We start from the raw sequence: 23,369 nt of genomic DNA, 5'->3' as shown, positions 1-23,369 counted from the left end.
TGTGATTTTTCTTTTTCCCCCCCCCATATTTTATTTGTAATAAATTTGCAAAGATTTCAAACTAACTTCTTTCAAGTTGTCATCATGGGGTATTATTTGTAGAATTTTGAGGGAGTCCATTTATAAAATATGGAAAAAGTGAGGCACTGTGAATACTTTCCGGTTGGACTGTATGGAAACCAAGAGTGGGCATCACTATTGTGTTGTATAAACCACACTCTCTGAATATTTCATTCCCTTTCTCTGTAACACGCAGTCTCTACTTCTCCCTAGCTTCAATGTGGATGTCCCTGTGTGTATCTCTCTTTTGCACCATTAATGTCAATTTAATAAATTTTTTGTTTGTTTTTTGCTTTCCCAAGTTAAAAGCTGCTCTTCGATCTGGGTCCTTCTGAGCTCATTCTTATTTGGCCAGTTCCTGCTAGTTATAGCCCCCATTTGTCACATGCGTTTAACGTAGCTGTGACAATTCACACCATGCGCCGAATGCCAAGGGATGGATGCCATGAGAATGAGAGCAATAAAGAGACTGATGGGACATTACGTCATTAGCAGATTTTGAATGGCAGGATCATAATAAACAATGTCTATGTCTTCACTGCATAAGTCCTGTGGATGATGCCAACATGTATGCAATTCAACAGCGAAAATCTTCACTGAGATAAAATGCTGAGTAAGACTTGATTTTATACAGAGGAATTGATCGGATTGTGTAAAGTGACTGTTAAGTGAAGTGAAGGATGAAACCAGGTGTTTAGTGGGAAGGGATGATAAGTAAGAGAGATTCATGACATCACTCAAAAAGGATAGATGTTTCAGAGGTGGAGCAAGTTTGTATTTGTAATTGCATGTACCTATACATTATGCACAATAAGACAGTGATGAACATATTTATAAAAGTAATGTTTGACTTGTAATCCACTGTGCAGCTCAGTTGTGTTTTGTCTCCTGTATCTTTAAAAAAAAAAAAATAATAGAAATTTCAAATCTAAAGGTAGAGGAGTCAGCTATTTCAGATGTTCCCTCTATGGCACCCAATTAGACTGTGACTCTGCATCAGCAAAATGAGGCAGTTTTCTCACCGTGGTGCATGCTAAAATCAATTAACACTCCAACACTCGTACCTCTTTGACTGACAGTAACTGAATTCATGTAAACACTTTAATACACTTGAAATGTTGATGTCAGTACTAATGATGTCAGTTAATATGAAGTAATCTTTTTTTAATTTTCCTATATCTGGGATGTGACTTTTGTAACCCTGATGTCAAAATGGCTTACATCAGTAGCTCCTACAGGCTGTGTGATTAGTCCTAGTCTGGAAGCCTGTATACAGAGTGGGGAAAAAAAAAACGCTTCGAGCTTTATGATGAACCCCACTGTTAAGCTCTGTACTGATTCACAGGATTCACTGCTCCTTTCATACTGAGCCGAGGATCTGTAGTTCACTTCAGTTGACAACTTGGCTTGCTCATTTGAAATTGCCTGCAATGTCATCAAAAAACATATAGCTTTTAAGATGGACAGGTCAGGAGTTTCCAGTACAACCATTTTTTTAAAAATGTGTCTGTGTGTGTGTGTGTATATATATATATATATATATATATATATATATATATATGCTGGGTTGTTGCACAAACCCAGCCATTGGGTTAAAAATGTAATTTAAAAATATAACCCAATGGCTGGGTTTGTCCATATTTTACCCAAAAAGTGTACAATTTTAGGGTTGGTAATTTTTTTTTTAAAATTTATTTAGCACAGATGCATTAAATCAACAGGAAAGACATTTAATGTTACAAAAGATGCTGTTCTGATAAATCATCAAAATTCATCCAAAAAATTATCATGATTTTCAACATTGATAATAATAAAATTTAGCATTGCGTCAGAGTAATAAATATCATTTTAAAATTGATTAAAATAGAAAGTTATTTGTATACAGTCTTGGTAGACTTAACATCGCACTAACTCCAAACTTTTAAATGGTGTACAATACAATATTCATTTACTTTTTATTCATGATGTTATTGTGTCCTGCCAATATACGTTTTTTCATTTTTCCTTGGATATGATATGAATGTGGAATAAAATCTAATTTATTTTCTTTAACGTTTAAAGCAGTTCAAATAAAGTGCTGAGTCTGCTCGTCCGCTAATTCGGTTGTCCTATAATCAGGTTGCATACAGCACTGCCCCTTAAAACTCTCGGCTCAACTGGGCTTTCGCTGATCTCCTTTTGATTGGCTGCTGGCACTAGGTGTCTGTCCTCACCTAGACTTCTAAGTTCTTTAGATTTCCTGTCAATCAGCCGTGGTTAGTGGGATGGAACCTTCATCCCACCGCTGAAACCCAGGACTGAGTAATGGAGAGGGACTGAATCTGATAAAAGCCCCTCTTCATTATGTATATTTCAACATGTGCATCAATGATTTAAGTCATGAGTGTAGCTCATGTTGGTATTTCACCACCTAGCCAATCCTAGATAATGGAATGCATGTAACTCAATCAGAGCGGATCCAGCAACAGACTTGTTGCCTGTGGACTACAATATTTAATTCATTACAATCAACATTTTTTCTGATTTGTTTTTAATTAAGCATTGTATGAAATAGGAATGCCTTCTCCATGAAGGACACATGCTGCTTTTGAATTTTGCCAAATTAATTGATCTTACAAGGCAGAATAATCATGTAAGGAGGAGCAGTGTGCCCATGATGCCTTAAAGTGCTGCCTACGTACTAGGTTTTGGGACGGAGCTGTTGTGTCTTTTTATAGATCTGCACAAGTGGTACAGTATGTGGGCCAAAAAGTATATATATTATAACAGAACTAGGGATCCAGACTTTAATCAGAGAGCGAGGAATCGTTTGTTAATGTGATTTTGAGGAAGAAAGCAGCTTGTGGATCAGATGAGCCGAGGGATGGTTTGGCTCAGTGACAGATGGGAAACATTAGGGCTCCTCTAATCCTTTCAACATTGACACCAGAGTGTGAGAGAGGTAACTCACACCCACAGCGCCTGAAACCAACGCACAAAGCAGAAGACCTTGCGCAGAATATCTCTTAAAGCTAGCGAAGGAGCAGAACTGCTGCATGGGTCAATGACTTGCTCTGTTTGAATAGAGCGCATTCAATGCAGCTTTATATACTCACTGGAAGCAGAGTTAATGCATTTCTATCAAGGGGTCAAGGTTTGGTGGTTAGCGTGACCCACTTTACCCCTGCTGGTAGATGTACACCATGGGCAAAAAGCATCTTTCTTCTTTGACTGCCGTTCAAAAGTTGTTGTTTAACCTTAATAAAATTGATTATTTTGAAATCACATAAATTTGTCATATTTATAGTAGATGATTTAACTCTTTCTCCACCATTGACAGAAATTTTCGGCTTTTCGTGTTTTTTCACTGTTAAATGGTAGAGGGGCACTATTACACATCCTCTGAAAGATTACTAAATCTCCTGATCAAAACACAGGAGAAAAAGAAGCAGAAACAAGCGATAGAAGCGATTTACATATGTAAAATAAAGCGATCATCAACATTAAATGGCATATAAAACAAAACTCAGAATGAGTTTTCAGTTGACTCAGAATGAGCTATACTGTGAAATATTTGTGGGTGTTGATGGACTCGATCTACTACATCCATGTTTTGATCATCTTTCTGAATCCTAGACAGTCTTTGACAAAAATGCGATTTTCTCAGCTTTTTGCTCAATGTAAAAAAAAAACATATACATTGTGTGTGTGTGTGTAATAGCAGAGGGTCTGTTCTTTCTTTTGATATATTGCATGTTAAGATTTTAATGTTTACATTTTAAAATGTCACGCTGTCGGAGAACTTTTTTTTTGTCACAACCATGAAAACAAACGCAAGACTCCAAGTCAAGCGTCGTTGACCTTTTATTACAAAATTAAAAAAAACTTCTGAACCATCATGTACTATACCATATATACCTTTATCATTCTACTTAAAATCAACTTAAAATTTTTAATTAACAATCAAACGATGAATAATACTTCAACAACCTTTATTAACCTGAATGTTACAAAGGGATTGGATTGTAAAGTGTTTTTGTAAAGTGTTACCATTTCATGTAAATCCAAACCATAATTCTTAGATGCAGAATTGCAATTAGATTATTGTATGTATACTCTCCCACTTTATTTGGATCTATTTTAGAACGAAGTGTGTTTTGTTGCATTGTTTTATCCGTTTGAGGTACTACTAGCGGCTTCTCAGCCTCCTGCTGTTCTCTATGCAGAATCTACTCAACACATTAATTACTTTATAATAATATGAAAAAGAGTTGCCCGTGAGCACACTTCTTAAACCTAAAATGACAAACAGGGCGGCCTACAGTCTTGTGCACTTAACGGACAAGCACGCGGCGACCATTGTAGGTCCACGAGATCATACAGTAAGTGCATATGAAGTGTGCCATTTGGAATAGGGCTTATCTGTCAGTTGCTGTTTCCCAACCACCTATTTTTATGCAAATTTTGGGATATTGCATAAAAACGCTGGATGGAAATGCCAAGATGTGTATAAATTATAAAAATGCACACAAAAAAATAAAAAACATGCATTTTTTTTATCTGATGAGCACACACACTATGATGGTAATCTATCAGTAAAATAAATTTCAATTTTGCATCTCATCTGCTACCTCATTTCGAATTTCCAGTTGAAGAATTAAGCAACTGATAATGCTAATGAGTATTTTTGGAGGTCGTGTACACCACTTTTATGAAGCCCTCAACCGCAGTAACTTCTGGACTGACCATGGGTTACTCTCTCTCTCTCACTGTCAGGTGTTAGTGGTGGTTTTATACTCCTATAAATCATAATGGACAAGAATACAGTTTCCTTTTAATTTCATTTAATATTTTCTGCTGCTGAAAAGGACCCATATGGATTAATTTTCCCACTTCCATTCATTTGTGCAGGTTTACGATGTCTGTCATAAATGTATTTTTTCATGAATCAGCAAATTATACTACAGGGATTTTACTTCTGTGAGATATTTTATGAATGTTCTTGTAAAGAATGAAATGCTTGAATTCTTTCATTTATCATCTGCCACGGTTATTTTTAAAGCGTGTCCCATGTTTATTCATTCTTGGAACATGACGCTTAAAGATTATCTGTCCAGTGAGGACGCAAGAGTAATCTGATTGCATAGTAGGTACAAATTATTGCATAAAGGGCCACACAAGTAGGGTAACAGCTGGCCTTTGTAAGCCCCATCTCTCAGATGATTGGTCAGCGATGGATTACTAACTCTGAGATAATTATGCTGGTAAGTCCCAAATCCTGAATATGCAGCAGCTGTACAGACAAACATGGCCTTTTTTTCACGTGTTGTTATGATATTGAAAATACTTCCCCCTTTCCCCTCTCCTGCTTTGTTATGGTATGATTGTAAATCGCTTATGACTGCTAATCCTGTCGCATTTTCAGTACACAGATATGAGTGATATTGCACATCATCCTATAATTGAATGCCCTATTCCTGACCCACCAATAAAATATTGGGAAAACAAAGTTGAGGGGATTTGGCTGTGTATTATCTAACCAAAAAAGTATTTATGTATTTCTTTACCGGAATACAAAATTAAATAATTGTATAGTTAAATTGAGGGTGACATTTGTTTTTATAGCTTTCCACTGTTTTGATAGCTTTGTCTTATTAAGATGCTGTCCGCAGTCCAACCACACAGTGTATTGACACAGTGGGACTTACAACAAGTCACTGTTACTCTTTTCTAGACAAACTTTGAGCATTTTTTTCTACCAGCCTCTGAGCTCTTTACATTGCGCCAACGTAAGTCTATTGATGAAATGTCCACCTTGTCCTGTCTTTGGACCCTTTTTAATAATTCATCTGTCATCTTTGTTTACGGCACGTATAGTCAGGCCAGGTTCATTAGGATGTCCCACAGCAAGGTGAGCCGAACCTTCTCATTTTTCGCCCAAAATCTTTCACTCCTTCAGACTCCGTCTGCTTCTCTCGATCACTCACTTGAAGGGATTGTTCATCCAAAAATGAAAATTTGCTATTAATTTACTTGCCCTCAGGCCAAACAAGATGTGGGTGACTTTAACTTTTTTTTTTTTTAGTAGAACAGTAAAGATGATTTGTAGCTGAAACCATTGTCCTTGGTGATTCATATAATGCAAATCAATGGCTACTGTCACTTTGAGAGTAAAAAAAAAAAACATATACAGGTAAAACAAAATGAATACCTGGCCCCTGCTGAACCATTACAGAAATGGTAATGGTTTCCACTACAAAACCATTACAAACCATCAGCCGTTAACCATTAAAACCATTACAAAATGGTGTCCATTACGTAGTGTGTTTTGGGCCATATTCTATAAGGATGTATTGGTTTGTATAGGTTTCCATTACAAATTTGTATTGGTAATGATATATTTAATGGTTTCCATTACAGTTTGTATTGGTTCTGATTTGTAATGGTTTCCATTACAAACATGTATTGGTCATGATTTGAACATATTTAATGGTTTCCATTACAGATTTGCATTGGTCATGATTTTAATATATTTAATGGTTAGGACAACCTATGTGTGTGGGTCAGGTTTTGACCTGATCACCAATGTTTTGACCAATGGCTATGACCAGTTTTTAAAAACTGTACCTAGCCTATTAATCATGTGTAGCCTGCATTAAATCATTATTATCAAAACAAAGGAAACACTAAATTTATTGGAGTCCTAATGGTACATAATGGTGTCCAGTAGATACCAACATGTAACCTATAATTTTCAAAGGTGTTCTATTGGTCCTTAATGGTATCCAATAGAAAACATATACCACCAATAGAAGAAAGCAAATTACCAATAGAGACTTACTTGGACCATCACCGTTTCAATTAAAACCAATACAGAGAAAAATACAAAACATGCCACCAATAGAAGAAAGCAAATTACCAATAGAGACCTACTAGGACCATTACAGTTTCCATTAAAACCAATACATTTCCCTTTATAACCATTGAAACCATTAGGAATTCTGTAATGGTTTCTATTGTTTTTTTTCAGCAGGGGCTCCTGACGATACATCTTATGAAGCGAAATGATCGGTCTGTGCAAGAAAGTGAACATATATACAACCTTATTACCTGTAATCACAGCCTCAGCAAACAGTCCTGATTGTTCATGACAGTCAGCAGCGTGAGCTTCCTAACGCATAGGCCTAATGACGTAAAAAAAGTCAAAGATTTTGAAAAAAAAAATCTACGAATTTAGTGTAGTTTATTGAAAACTAGTTCTAATATCAAATTTGTTTCTTTGATTATTAAAAATAATATTAATACATGTTGGTTTATTAGTTTGTTGGTGACCAGATTTGCTGAACATCTAGCTAATTAAATATTTTTGAGCAGAACATGAAAGCCAAAAAAAAAAGATTAAATAATACCCATTTCAGTGACTTTGACCTTTTTTCATGACTTTTCCAGGCCTGAAAAACATCTGATATATCCAGGTTTTCCATGACCGTGGGGGACCGTATTGTGTGTTTTGTATCTTTCTTGATGTATGTGTGTGTGCAAGTGTGTCTTCTTCCCTCTCCAACCCCAGTGACAGGAAGTGCCATTAATGTTCCTCGGAGCTGTCTCCTTGCGTGCTTTCAGATGGGGTGGTTTTTCTTCACATTGTAGGGCAAAAGGAGACATTTTTCTCCTACTTTTGCTCAGTGAGAGAGTTGACAGCCTGGTTCTGTCAGGCGATGAACTGTCAGGTAGAGTCTTTTCTCATTTTTCTTGCTCATAGAGCATATGTGGCTCTTATTCATCTGTAATGGCGTCACGTTCTTCTCCTGTCTTAAGCAGACTGTGAGCTGTGTGGCTAAATACAATAACCTTGACCTGCATCAGGCACTTTGGCAGAGCAGCCACACTACTATACTCTGAGTTGTGGCCAATTAACACAATTAAGCTATTAGCATGTCTGTTATTTTTTTTTTTCTTTACTACTCAAACATTACAATTTTTGTCAGCTTAATTACGCACAAAGTAAACTTACAGACATTATTTAAAGATAATTGACAACAGGATATGGGCGTGTCCAGTGGCTTTAGAAAAATTACATCTTATGCAAAATACTGATCACATTTCTTTATTTAATAATCGAATTAATATTAAATTGACACAATAGCATGTAGACTTCAAGTAAACCTTGCTTTAGTTTAGGGTCTTATGTAAGAGTAAATTGCAAATAATTTTGCAATGGTATTGTATTTTTTTTTTTGTTGACATATTACTGGTACTTTTGACATTCTAAGCGCAGACTGGAATGCAAAATCCTGTGTGGCCCATTGTGGTCTTGTTCACAATGCAAGGCACATACTAAGTGTCATGACAAATTTTTTTAATGCTATTTTTTTTTGCTGTCTTGCAAGCACTGTCGTTTCCCTCAGCAAATGCAGATCTTCCCTCTGTAATGCAATGCAGATTTCTACTACAAATATTTCTCAGCTTGCTCAAAAACCATTGCATTTTCGTTGTCAACACCTTCTGCTCTAAATAGCTCAGCAATATTGACGTTCATAACTAGTTGACGGATGCTGTTGTCAAAGAGATGCCCAACCTCTGAAACAGAACTCATCGCACACATATACCATTACACACTTGGGCAGTCGTGGTCACAATTGCAAGGGCATCCATGCTCACAACGGCTCTCTGCAACGGTAAACTCAAGACTGTTTGCATGCTGCTACAGCACACATGTGAATGCAATGCCGTGGGGGTGGAAATGTTTGTATCTCACACTGCTCTGGTTTCGAGGTCTGAGATGAGGTTGTTTGGTTGGGGAATGTAGAATCTGGTTTCAGGGGATTTATTTATTTATTTATTTATTTTTTTTCAAGTGCATCTTGATCCCCAACATGGGTGGTGATCTTAAAGGGCCACTTTCCAACTATTTCAACTTAACAAAACCGTTTAGAAATCATTTGAATGGTTCAATAACCTGTTCTGGAGAGAATACTGACTTTTTTTCCCCCGCTCCCCCCAGTGTTCCCAGGCGGAAAACCAACATGGGGACTAACGTAAATGAAAAGTTGGAAATAGAAGTCTCTCGAGAATGAGCGAGAAACACAAACTGCTTCATGGCAATTCAACATAATTCTACGATACTCTGTATGATATATAACCCAGTTGGTAGACATAGCTCCACACGATAAAGTTGGCTGACTCCAATAATAACAAATGCTCATGAACAGCAATAGAAAGCGTGAGTGTAACAGAGGCCAGCTAGTACTTGCTGTGTGAGTAAACCTCACTCCCCTGATCTCAATAGGCGCTCTAGCAACAAATGCTAGAGGCTGCAGTCTTTAGCCTCCTTGTTAGAGCGCCCGACTCTCATGCCGGAGACCCGGGTTCGAGTTGGACCCGGGTGGAGGGGTTGCATGAGGAAGGTGCTGCAATGAGGTTTTTTTATGACAGTGTTGTGAAAATATCCACTGCACACCTGTAGGGGGAGCTCGATTAGAAAATATGCGACAACAAAAGTTAAAATCAGCGAAGAAATTACTAGAGTTGCCAAGTGCCCCTTTAAGGGCAGTTCACACAAGATACATTATTGTGTGTGTAAATGTATATAATACTGACCCCAAACACTAAGTGTAAACAGGAAATGAACAGAATATCAATCTGAATGAATTATACGAATAAAAAACTTGTTGAATGAATGGTTCAATGACTAAATACTTAACTTGTTTCATTACTGGATGAGTCAGCATTTTTGAACGAATCTCTTGAATGAATGATTCAATGACAAATACATTTTTTTTAGCGGTCACATGTCACCACCTGCTGGTGTGAATGTTATTGATACAATTTTTTTTGAATCGCCAATGACGTTCAAAAAGCGATCGCTTCCGTAGACATCATTGTATCCAAGTTCTTCTGTGATAAGATGAATATTTGTAACAGAAATAATAATAGTGTGTGGTTGAAAAGACGCTGTTTCATACCTACACAAGACATCTGCTTTCTCTTGGTCAGAGTCAAAGAGTCAGAGTTCATCTTTTGTCAAAGATTAATAGACACAGACCAACCGCTTTCATTTAGTAACGGAATCGAGATCAGCAATGTTACATCTTTTTAACTCGTTAACTCGGCATGTCTCTATAGACAGGCAGAATGAATTCCCACTTTAATTTTCCAAATACTGTTGTTGTGTCATGGAATGTACATTTAAGAGTTTTCAGGTGAGAATTGCCCAAATCTGCGGTTTATTTATAAAAATAGCGGCTATTCTAAATTTTGCTTTGAAGTTTTCACACTGTAGTTGTGAGGTCCGGGCGATCACAGTGCACTTACCTCTGCAGGTCCTTCTGACATTTCCTGCAGGCTTTGATATCTCTAGCTGTTAAATATGACATATAATTTATTTTGGATACTTCTGAAAGGCAATCTTTGGTTTCACAAATAAATCTATTAGTTGATCCCAGGCAAATTGTTTTGTCTGAGGGCAAAGTTAAGTTAACCTTATGTTTATTTAACTTTAATGTTGCTAGAGCGATGCCTCGGTATATTCAACTGTATTGTATGCTTGTCTGTTTCCTATTGTATAAATATTTCAAAATGTAATTCAAAGCTGAATTATCAGGATCATTACTCCAGTCTTCAGTGTCACATGATCCCCTAGAAATCTTGATAATATTTAGGGTTTTTTTTGTATCAATGTTAAAAACAGTTATTCTGCTAGACATTTTGTGGTCTTTTCTTTTTTCTTTTCTTTTCGAAGGTTTGTTGTAGACTAGTTCACCCTGTCAGAGCAGAGGTCACCACGTTCATTCTCCGTGTACAGTCAACCAAGAACTCCTGGAATTGAATTGGGTTTTGTGTGAGTTTATGAATGCGGCTAATGTGTGGGAAGAGCTGGCACACTGTGAGGTCTGAATAGAATGTTGAGCATGAGCTTTGGTCTGACAGAATGAATAAAACTGGTTATATACAACTTCACCTCATTTTCAGTTTAGGTTTTTTCTTTAACAAAACAACAGTCGAACAGAATGACTTTCTAATAGAAATGCATTTAACTTAGTCCTAGAACATTCCTTAATACTTAAAGGGATACACATATTAAACTATGTCATTCCCTTAATTAAGACGAGCTGATGCATACCTCTCTCGTCTCAGTGCCTGCACTCTATCGCTCTGTATTGCCGCAAAACTATGTTAGCACTTAGCTTAGCCCAGTGCATTAAATATGGGCCAAAAAGAGAAGCGACAAAACACTTCCTCGTTTTCCCTATTTAAACACAGTTACTCGATTAGTGTAACTCGACCTAGGCTGGTGACACAAAGCGGGAGCCGGTAAGAGGACTTTTCACGAGTGAAGGTATTATTGCGCCAAGTTGAAGTGCTCTAAAGCACTTTTTTTATGGTATTCCGCCATACAATATAGTCATCAATTTTAAACGCTTAGAAAAACACAACGTTTTATTTTGTGTCACCAGCCTAGGTCGAGTTACACTAATCGAGTAACTGTGTTTAATTTAAATAGCTTAGCCCCATATTTAATGGACCGGGCTAAGCTAAGTGCTAACATACACTCACCGGCCACTTTATTAGGTACACCTGTCCAACTGCTCGTTAACACTTAATTTCTAAGCAGCCAATCACATGGCTGCAACTCAGTGCATTTAGGCATGTAGACATGGTCAAGACAATCTCCTGCAGTTCAAACCGAGCATCAGTATGGGGAAGAAAGGTGATTTGAGTGACTTTGAACGTGGCATGATTGTTGGTGCCAGAAGGGCTGGTCTGAGTATTTCAGAAACTGCTAATCTACTGGGATTTTCACGCACAACCATCTCTAGGGTTTACAGAGAATGGTCCGAAAAAGAAAAAACATCCAGTGAGCGGCAGTTCTGTGGGCGGAAATGCCTTGTTGATGCCAGAGGTCAGAGGAGAATGGCCAGACTGGTTCAAGCTGATAGAAGGGCAACAGTGACTCAAATAACCACCCGTTACAACCAAGGTGGGCAGAAGAGCATCTCTGAACGCACAGTACGTCGAACTTTGAGGCAGATGGGCTACAGCAGCAGAAGACCACACCGGGTGCCACTCCTTTCAGCTAAGAACAGGAAACTGAGGCTACAATTTGCACAAGCTCATCGAAATTGGACAATAGAAGATTGGAAAAACGTTGCCTGGTCTGATGAGTCTCGATTTCTGCTGCGACATTCGGATGGTAGGGTCAGAATTTGGCGTCTACAACATGAAAGCATGGATCCATCCTGCCTTGTATCAACGGTTCAGGCTGGTGGTGGTGGTGTCATGGTGTGGGGAATATTTTCTTGGCACTCTTTGGGCCCCTTGGTACCAATTGAGCATCGTTGCAACGCCACAGCCTACCTGAGTATTGTTGCTGACCATGTCCATCCCTTTATGACCACAATGTACCCAACTTCTGATGGCTACTTTCAGCAGGATAATGCGCCATGTCATAAAGCTGGAATCATCTCAGACTGGTTTTTTGAACATGACAATGAGTTCGCTGTACTCAAATGGCCTCCACAGTCACCAGATCTCAATCCAATAGAGCATCTTTGGGATGTGGTGGAACGGGAGAGTCGCATCATGGATGTGCAGCCGACAAATCTGCGGCAACTGTGTGATGCCATCATGTCAATATGGACCAAACTCCCTGAGGAATGCTTCCAGCACCTTGTTGAATCTATGCCACGAAGAATTGAGGCAGTTCTGAAGGCAAAAGGGGGTCCAACCCGTTACTAGCATGGGGTACCTAATAAAGTGGCCGGTGAGTGTAGTTTTGCGGCAATACAGAGCGATAGAGGTATGCATCAGCTCGTCTTAGTTAAGGGAATAACATAGTTTAATATGAAAACCCGGTGGAGTATCTCTTTAATAAAAAACTTTACTGATTACAGAATATTTTCTAAATTCTAACACTGAAACAAACGTTTTCTGTAAAGTTTCTTTGAACCAATATATATCGTGAAAAGCGCTCTACAAATAAACTTGAACGTGAGTCTGAATTTCGCCCTGAAATCAAGGTCTTAGAAATCATTCAAATTTCCAGTTTTCTCATGAATTTCATGTGTACTTTCCCCTTGAACGTCCTGCATGCATACAGTCTTATAGTGTTGAGTCTAACCATGCTCTGTGTCAAATGTCAAAAATGTCACACCTTCCCATTCAGATTGCCCTCTGAGAAAGCACCCACAAATGTTGTTGTTTTCCTTAGATGTGCCAGCTGAACCAAGAGAAAGGTTTATTGAAGTCTGGACTATTTAAGAGCATTCCTTTCAGACGGTGAAACATGTGCATGACAAATGTCAGTATGTGTCCAAAGCTGTCCTTTGCTCTTATTTGCTCTGTCTCCTTACATTTTATTGCATGAATCAGCCACAAAAGTTGTTTTTTCAGACATGCCAGCTAGAGCCAGAGAACCACGTCTAAATTGGTCAAACGCACCAGACACATTTTCAGACGGCCCAATGCGTACTTAGTCACAAAATGTGGGGAAACATGATTACTCCGCTTTACCATCAAGCTAGTCCCTGAGTTTCAGTATGACAGAGACATAAAAATACATACTTTGGACCAAGATAAAGTCTTTACACAGTAAGTCTGCTGTGAGAGGGTGAGATTACATGGAAATGGTGTGTGTGTAATGTTTTTTTTTTTTTTTATAAGCGGCGCATGAGCTGTGTTTCCTAGTTGGCAGCATGGTGCCCAAAGGCCTGCTGTGTGCTTCAGCCGCTCACCTCACATTCAATCAAAGAGTTGGGAATCGAAAACCAATTTCTTTTCTTCTTTTATTTGAAGGAATACTGCGACCAAAATGATTTAAAGTTAATAATGTTAGTTAAGTTAACAGTATCTCTTTCCCAGGTTACATTTGTTACGCCTAGTCGCATGATTATGAGTGATTCATCGAATCATTCTTTCAACTGATTCATTTAAAAACAGTCTTTCTGGAATGAAACCAGTTACTGTCTTTTTGAGTGAGTCATTGAATCATTCATTCAGCCGACTCACTAAATCGTGAATAGGTAACTGGAATCAGAATCAGATTAAATTTCATTACAGTTCCCATCCATATCCAAGACTGCATTTATTTGATGATAGATGCAGTAAAATGTAATAATATTGTAAAAAAAAAAATGATTACAATTTAAAATAACAGTTTTCTATTGTAATATATTAAAATTTAATTAATTCATGTGATGACAAAGCTGAAAACAGACCGTAGTGTCATTGATCATTTTGAAACCATTGTAATGTTCTAATGTTTGATGCTAAAGAGGCGTCATATAGGCGTCAAGGCGTCATGTACTGACGCGTTTGACAATGCGTATACATCCAACACACATGGCACCCTTTAGCGTCAATATGAGATGCAGATGTATATGGGCCAGAAGGCGCCTCCTAGTGGTCTAACCCTAACCCTACCCCAGACCTAAACCTACCCATAACCAAAGCGTGTTATATTGATGCTAAAGGGTGCCATGTGCGTTGGAAGTATACACATTGTCAAAAGCGTAACTATATGACGCCTCTAGGATGAGAATGGGTCATCTATTTAATGCATCTTTGCTAATACAACTATTTATTTATTTATTTAAATATGAATAAAAATGAAATCTTACCAACCCCAAACCTTTGAATGATATTGTAGACCTGGAAATAGATGTGCAGACATATATGGGCCTGTACCCTTTCATAAGTGATTCTCTCTTTCTCTAATTCTGTTTCTTATTCTCAATATATCCCTCTTCTGATCTCCATCTCACTTGCCATCTTTTTCATCTCAATCTCCTCACTCCATTTTTACATCTTTTCTTCAATTCCCTTGTCACTCTCCCTCCTCTGCCTTTTATCAGCCTTTTTTCTTCATGGATCTTTTTGGTAATGACTGAGTGGTAAATACAGTCATGTCTCATTGCCGTTATTTATAGTCTGTCTGAGAGAGTGTGTCCATGCGATAACCTATTTTATTTTCTCTTGGCTAGTTTGTCTTGTTGTCTGTTTTTAGGGAATTAGGGAAGTTGAAAGTACCCATACCAAGTTCAAAAATTGAAAGTACTAAAATAAAAAGGCCTCTCATTACAACAAGTTTTGGGTAGAAACATCCATATAGAGGTTAATTATGAATGTTCTGCTTTATTGAGTTCTTTCAGTGAAGCTGAGATGGATAATGTAGCTGGAAATGTTCCCATCCTCATAGTTAGTTTGTCTGTGTGCAGTGCTGAATCTGAGAGGTCACTCATCGGGAACGCAACGGCGGAGCAGGTGCAGTGATATCAGACCCCTTGGTAGGCAGATTTTCCTCTTGTATTTCCACAGACTCCAGCATTGTCAAAGACCCCTATCAACACAACCAATCCGATGCTCCACCGCCTGCATGTCTGTTCTGTCAGCTTTAAAGGGAATCAACATTGAATCATGCCACAAGGTCAGACACATATGTCCGACATATGTCTGCTCAGCCCACAGTCTTATCAGCGCAAGTGTTTTCAGTTCAGTTGCATAAAACTGCTATAGTGGATTGGTGTAAATATAATATCCACATGCTCCGGTCAAAGGCACATTGAGGACATCTGTGAACAGCTTAGCGATTGAGACTCTCCAGTTCTCACCTGACACTGCTGTAAGCTGCCGACCGTCCATTAACAGAGCTCTTCCTGTCCAGATGTTGCGCATGTGCGTGCCAAGCCCTCCCTGCGTGTGACAGACGCACACGGAGTGGAAAACTTTCACATTCGTTTTCTTTTTTCTGTGTTTCTGCTAAGAGCTTCCAGTGAAAGGCATTAGCGCGGAATTGGCCTGCAGAAACACGTTAGCGACCTTTCCATCTGTGAGATTCTAGCTGTGGGTTTTGTAATGGGCCATAAGTTTGAAATAGGCACGGCTGACCGGGTGTGACACGAGCATCTCTCCGTCTTTACGATCCCAAAGAGAGCTTTGAAGTAATTCCTCACTTTTCTGATGTGCTTTCTATCATTTATACCGTGTCCTAACCTGGCTCAATGTGAACAGGTTTCGTTGTAGTTGTGTCTGTGGGATTTAAAGACAAATGTTATGTTCAATAATGGATATGCAGATCTTTTTCAACTTTAATGATTAAGCAATAAATAATATTGGAAATATAATCTGCATTATGTAGCTGGGTCAATGACGTATAAGGCCTTTGAGAGGCCCATTTTTAAAATACTTGAAATAATAATATATTTGTCTTTTTTCTAAACATGTGGAGTGTAGTCTACACTTGCATGTGTGTGAAAACTTCAAACAAAGATATTTTAGTGCTTTTAAACTCAAATGAATAGGGCAATGACCTTAAAAAAGTCATTTGGGGCGACCGTAATTTTTCTTATAATTAATAGATTTCCTTTACATAAGTTATATTTTAAGAGGTATCAGTAATTAATTGAACTGTTTAAGAAAGATATACTCATGTGTCCTTTCATTTATTGCAAATGATGTTAAATACATTTTTATCTATAATGGCAGTGCCAAACAGAAGTCAAGGCCGGACGGTCGCCCCACATGATGTTTTCACACATCAGGTGGCAGAAAATGCCAATAAACCAATTATTTTTAAAGAAATAAGAGTGGGCATATGTATAAGGGAGGTGGTAGACATACAATATATAATTTTATTAATTTTAATGTTTATTAATTGGTAAAAAGTTCAGTCGGACAGAAAAAGCAAGCGTCACGTCATTGACCCAGCTATATCAATTACATTTTTATTAATTTAAGAATCGTTTTTTATTCATTAAACCATTTATAATTATGCAAAATATCTGTTAAAATCAAATCTCAATTTTTCTGTAGTTTCTAGGTCTTGAATATATTCGGAATGTTCTAAATTGTATATTTTCGGAATATTTTCGGATTTTGCCATTAGTGGTGTGTATAAATAGAAGTAATCGCTGATTAAAGCATATTACTATTGTATAGGATTGTTGTTTTTTTTTTCTAGAAGTTGTGGCATTACTTTTTAAGGTTCCACAGACAAATAATTGATTGGCTAACGGACGTTCTAGTGCATTTTGAGACTATATGAAATCCCTTAAAATGACCAACTCCCTGATCAGGGCCATGACTACTGAACTAGATGCTCCCATAGAGATAGGTGTAATTTCATATTCATCTCTATTTTTCTCCTTCCGTCTCTATTTTCTATCATCTCTCTCTCTCTCTCTGTCTCTAAATGCACAGTGGTTTTTAGTTAATGTTGCTATTTTTGTTCAACTCCCACAACAACCTGGCATAGAACTCAATATCTGGGTAAAGCTGGTAATTAAGCCCAAACTGTTATAGAAGCTAAGAGTGCCAAAGCATTAACATTTACCTTCTGTGGCTCTTAAATATGGCCTGCAGTGTATTCATCAGCACCTGCCCACACAGAGGTCACCCATACAAGCTCTTTGCCAAGGGCCACAAACCATTATACTCGAGACATGTGTTTTGTGCTGATTCCTGGTTCACTGTTGAACCACAGACTTGCCTCTATTGGATATTAGCATCTCTCAACAGAGCAGATATATTTTCTCACTTTTCTGTTTTTTTCACACTTCACTCTGATTTGTACTCTTTTTTTTTTTTTTTTTTTTTTTTTTTTTTTTAGATGAGTTTTTCCTGTGCACATTCATTCAGTTAGTGCAGTGCATTGCAAAAAACTAGATTGTTCCCATTATAATCAGCGAAGCTGTCTAGACTGGGAGCACCAATTCTGTCGTATCGTGTCACACTGTGAAGTGCCTTCAGTTAATGAATGGACTCTAGCTACTCTTCATAGATACTGCAGATATATACTGCTCTGAATTGGAATAAATACATAAAATGTATGTGTGTGTAATATGTGTTTATATAAATACATAATGTTAAATATTATTATTAATTATATAATATTTATATCAAACTTTATCTTAATGTAGAGATATTATCAGTTCCTTCAAATGGTTTGCAGAAATGCAGAATTTAAAAGATAGATAGATAGATAGATCGATCGATAGATAGATAGATAGATTATATATTTCATATATAATCTTCCTCATATATATATATATATATATATATATGAAGAGTTCAGATGCAAAAGCCTCTAAATGCCATTTGAAATTTTCTTCTTTAATGATGATTTTTATCAAACTTGTATATTTAAGTTCAGTAATTTCACTTAAATAACAATTAATAGGTAATTATCATCGCCATTTAAGTAAAATTACTGAACTTAAATATACAAGCTTGGTAAAAATCATCATTAAAGAAGAAAATTTCAAATGGCATTTAGAGGCTTTTGCATCTGAACTCTTCATATATATATATATATATATATATATTTCATATATAATCTTCCTTTCTCTTCCTCTCTTTCTTTTTCCTTTAGATTTTTCTTTCTTTTTTTGTCTCCCTGCATTACTGCCTACTTGACTGGAATGACCTGTGGTCACCTGATTAACTTCCTGTTGTCTGACCTCAGAATCTCACCATTGATTGCACATGGCATGCCTGAGCGCACGGCTCTCCATCTTAAAGCTGGAGAAGAAAAAAAGTTGGGGGTTGTGTGTGTGTGTGTGTTCGAGTGTGTTTCACTTGAACATGAATATAAGGGTTTCCTCAGCCGACAGTCTCACCTTTTCCCTCAGGCGTACAGCTGACTACAGATGACCACAGCATGACACTTATCATGTCATGTTTGTTTTAATGCAGTTATCACCTGACCTTTAAGAGGTAGATTATGAGTTGAAGGGAGAGAGAGAGTGAGAAATAAAGACAGATTAATAGCATGCGGATGTGTTAGGAATGAATTGACGATATAAATGTTCAAGATCCGTTAACTACTAAGCATTTGCAATGAAATGAACAGATAAATTAGTCAAAGATCTGCCAGCATTACACTCAGCTTCCACATTCTGCATGCTAATATACAGTAGTGCATTTGCATTGAAGGTTCCCACGCTATTTTAAACCTCTCGTTGCGTTATATCTTAACATTTGCGTTTGCTCTCCTATGAAGTGAAACTTCACTCTTCACAATTTCGTGCAAAGGTAACCTTTATCATCGAACAATCCAATGTTTGACCTTTTGACCTCTTTTTTAAATGGTCCACTTCAGTCTATATTTCTCTGTACTGGAGTGCTGTAATGGATGTTTTCTGGAAATTGCTACACTACACGTGAAGTATCAGGGTCAAAGCGCTCTTTATTTTTGCTTTATAGTATCGATATCCATTTTCCAGAAAGACCTTCAGAAAATGTCTGAGAAATGTTTGCACTTGTTGTCACACAGTAGAACTGCTTCGTAAATTTCAAAAGGACATTTTCATAAAGTCACTGCGTTCCACTGATCAGTCACGATAATAACGTTTTATAGTTCTTGGCCTACTTTGATCTGTGATCTGCTTCAAGATTAACACATTTATGGCCTTCCTGTTATAACAATGACGTGTACAGAAGAGTTTAGTAATTCATTCTTTTAAATTTCTAGGTCTAAACTATATGTTGTCTTGATTACATCGTCTGTTTGATTTGAAATGCATCGGCTGTTTCATTTAGGTCATGTGATTCAAAAAAGAGACTCACATCACTATATTGTTAGTTTGTACAGGTTTGTGATAAAGCTTTTTATAAAATCTTTTTTATAACTAAAGGCAAGCAGTTTTACAAAAACATTCCTGTACAGAAGGCCATTCCCTGGAGTATGCAATTTTAACAAATAAAAGAAAGTTATCTTTTAAGATTTTAAAGCTATGAAGCTATAAAGCTTACTATTAGGATTATGTAAACATCAAAATTTTTATTTCTTATGTTTGAAATACTAACATACAATTTTTTCAGTGTGTACTATGCAAACAACAACAACAACAAAAAAAAAAACATTAGTTTGCATGTACAGTAATGGGATGATGACTGATTATATTTGCCATAATATGTAGTATAACTTCAGAGCACATTTAATGTAATAATATACTGTGTCTCACAAATAATGCAATGGTTTAACTTCTATTTCCAGAGTGACAAATGTGACTGAGATTCTACCAGAATGAAAACCAGCATTTGATTCATTATTTTTGTCTTAAAACAATTCAGATTATCACAGAAGAACTGGCTTAAAAGTGTATAGCTCGGATATAAACACTTATGTGTTTGGTTGTGAACAAAATAGTATAAAACACCTTTTGAAAGTAAAAATTGTATCGGTGATATCGTTTGTTTATTGAATCATTTGATTCAAAAATGCTATTTTCATCCAGGAATAAAAAAAACACATCAAGTATTCGTGAGTAAATCATTGAAACATGCATTCAAACCGATTAAAAATTTAAATATAAATTTTGTTAAAACCTCTTGTAAATTAGGTTATATAGTTTACTAGTCTGTTCAGAATCGTGATCTCTATTTCAAACGAAAACCAAAAAATCGTGATTCTTAATTTATCCAGAATCGTGCAGCTCTATTATGTAAGCTGGCACTCAATGTGTTTGCACATTGATGTGACACAGGAGTGTTGGAGATGCCACTGAGGAAACGTAGAGGACCCTGGCTGGTTGATTAGTCGATCGCTAAAACCAACAGATGTGATGTGAACAGCCACGAACTGAGCATCACAGTCGGTTTACTTCCTCCAAACCCCAGGGCGCGGACCGCACCACATATCTGGAAATCCTGCCTGCGTATACAGGTCACCAAAATCACTGCAGCTTCGTTTTTTTTTTCATCTCACTGGCCTCATTTCCACCGCAAACTAGAGCAAAGCTCAAGCTTAAGTAATAGCTAGGAGTTAGAGAAATAGATTCACAACATTGAAAGAAAGTGATTAACATCAGGGATTTCCACTTACAGTTTTTCTTTCTCTGAATACAATAGATTCCTGAGAAAGTGTTAAGGAATGGAGGAGAGCTGAATGGCCCGAGAGGCAGGGGAAGTTAGAGGAAGTTTATCTGCAGGGATTATAGTGTGCAGCTGGCCCACAGAGATTACTCAGACAGTGTCAGGAGGATTACTAGACAGGGACCGAAACATGCTCGACGTGTGCAGCCTTTAAACTACATACGTGTCTGGGTCATTTCACCCTCAAATGAAAAGGGAAATCTTTTTTTTTTTTACTTCAGGAAAATCACACGTCTATTCTCTCACATGTAAACACCTGTACATGAGCACAGCGATGGATGTTTAATCCTCAGCAGGCTCTCGAAAGTGCAGCAGTTGACTCAAATGGTGTCTTTATGCTCCTTTATCCTCTATCAACCCTGCAGCCGTGGCTTTAGTGCAGACTGACCAGAAATTAAGTTTTTGCAATTTTCGGATTAAAAAGATCACCGTTTCCCAGAACTCATCATTCCCTTTTTTGAAGCTATCCATTACACCAGCCATTTAATTGTAGAGCTCAAGAGGTCGTGGCTCATGGGGAGGCTTTATGTAATTTATTCACTCTTGCAGACCACCAGACACACAATAGGGGTTTTGGCGTCTTCTTCCGCTGACATACAAATCCCCTCCTAGCTGATCATGCCCCCCTAGGCCGACTTGCTTCCTCCCATCCATGTTGGTTGTGTAAGACCCGTGGGCATGAGGTATGCGAGTCGGGTGTCTTCGTAAAGGCAACAGATGGGTCCGTACGCAGCTCTGTGCCCGCTCCACAAGTGGGGAAGCTTGGCTTGAGAATACCAAGGGGAGGAGTCAGAGCTCAGCGAGAAGAGAACATTCAGCCACCCATGTAGCCCACACAAGCGCTCCAGACATCCACACACACACACACGTTCCCGCTTCTCTACCTTGGTGGTTTTAGGATGTAAACTCTCCTCACCTGGTGTTCAAAAAGCTCTGTGTGGTGTGATGTTGAATTCAGAAGGTGAGTCATCGCCAGTCCTGGTTTGGATTAAACACTTCCCATGCTTCTAACACTCATCCTTTTGCTCTCCCGCAGGTATGAAGACCCCCTTGAGCCCCACCCAGCTCATAGAAAATGGACAGCTGTGCTTCGCCATCGCAGGCCGCATGGAGGTAAAGGAGCCTCATATTATCAACGCGGACATGCATCTACATCAGGAGAAGAAGAAGCTGCTCTTCTCGCTTTGCGAAGTCTGCAACATCCAGCTGCACTCCGCCACGCAGGCCCAGGTCCACTACAATGGCAAATCTCACCTCAAGAGGGTCAAACAATTGAATAAAGGAGAGCTGCCCACGGCAAGCGTCAGCTCGGCTTCCACTCCTCAACACTCTCTCAGCAGCAGTGGCAGTCAAGGTAAGACCCAGGGGAGTGAATCCTCCGATGCTTGCCTCCATGCAGGCGTAAACAGCTCTGATGGTAATGCGCCCTGAGTTAGCATTTGACTCAGAGGCCCTAGCTTGTCATTTCTTGTGGCATTTCTCTTTTAAAGAGGTGGGTTTTTTTTGTTAAAGCCGTATAGTTTACCCAAAAATGAATATTATGTCGCCATTTACTCCTCTTCATGTAATTTCCAAACCTGTATGACTTTGTCAAACACAAAATAAGCCAATTTTGGGTCTGTCAAGCTCAACATTTACAAAAAGATTTCATAAAAGTACCACAAAACAGTCTATAATGACATATTGACTGACTCTTATGGTTCCTCTGTGTCAGACATATGACTTCAGAAGTCTGGAAATAAGTCATTATTCACTGAAAATGAACAACCAATTTTGAGTCGGATCTTTTAATTGAATCAGCTGATCCAGTTCACGGAGCAATCTGGTGTGTGTTTCCCATAAAATAGCATAACTCGTTGGCATACAGTAACTATCATAGTACGGTGCATTGCATTGGATAAATCAACTAGCAAGTCACGAATGTTTCCCGCAATAACTTTGTCGCACGTGCCATCATGTTGGTTTAACAATATAGAATTGTTGATTATGGTGTCACAGAGCTGCTGGGTTAAAAGCTTCTGCACGTAAATTACTTTGACATTAAATTAAAGTCATATTATTGCTGTAAATAATGTTTAAATTATTTTGCTCAAAAGTCATACTAACAAGAAACTATGCTTGTAAATATGCTGTAATTTGTGATGCTGTTTGCTTCTAGAAGCACAGAATCATTAAACTATGTTGATAACGACGGAACTTTTTACCATAGTTGGCTAATGATGCTAACGATTGAATCAAACTGATTTGAATCTCGATTTCGAATGAACTGACTCAAATGTTTACATGTTTTTCAATGAATAATGACTAGTTTTTGGTCAGTTGATCACACAAAAGTATTGAATGACTTCTGAAAACTTGTGTGGTAAGCAGGGCGGGGCCAAGAGCTGTGGGAACGGAGTGGGGCCGGAGGTGTGAGTACTAATGAGTGTCACCTGCACACCACACTGATCTTGATCCTC

General features: G+C 37.9%; 1 protein-coding gene across 6 annotated transcripts in view; it reads left to right on the top strand.

Moving 5' to 3' along the window:
* znf385b (zinc finger protein 385B) overlaps positions 1 to 23,369 on the top strand; it is a 139,097-nt gene that overhangs the window by 7,181 nt on the left and 108,547 nt on the right. For 2 of the 6 annotated variants that reach the window (XM_039683453.2, XM_039683451.2), the window contains exons 1-2: positions 21,718 to 21,871; positions 21,947 to 22,264. In XM_039683453.2, the coding sequence (XP_039539387.2) occupies positions 21,856 to 21,871; positions 21,947 to 22,264 (334 nt within the window). In that variant the 5' untranslated portion in view covers positions 21,718 to 21,855. Of the gene's footprint in view, positions 1 to 21,717; positions 21,872 to 21,946; positions 22,265 to 23,369 lie in introns of those variants that run through there. The other 4 variants (XM_039683454.2, XM_039683452.2, XM_089133375.1 and 1 more) reach the window with 3 other exon arrangements.

This window comes from Pimephales promelas, chromosome 7, assembly GCF_988280905.1.
Source record: "Pimephales promelas chromosome 7, fPimPro1.hap1.1, whole genome shotgun sequence".
NCBI classification, from domain to species: Eukaryota; Metazoa; Chordata; class Actinopteri; order Cypriniformes; family Leuciscidae; genus Pimephales; species Pimephales promelas.
This window is presented reverse-complemented; position numbering and strand designations above follow the sequence as displayed.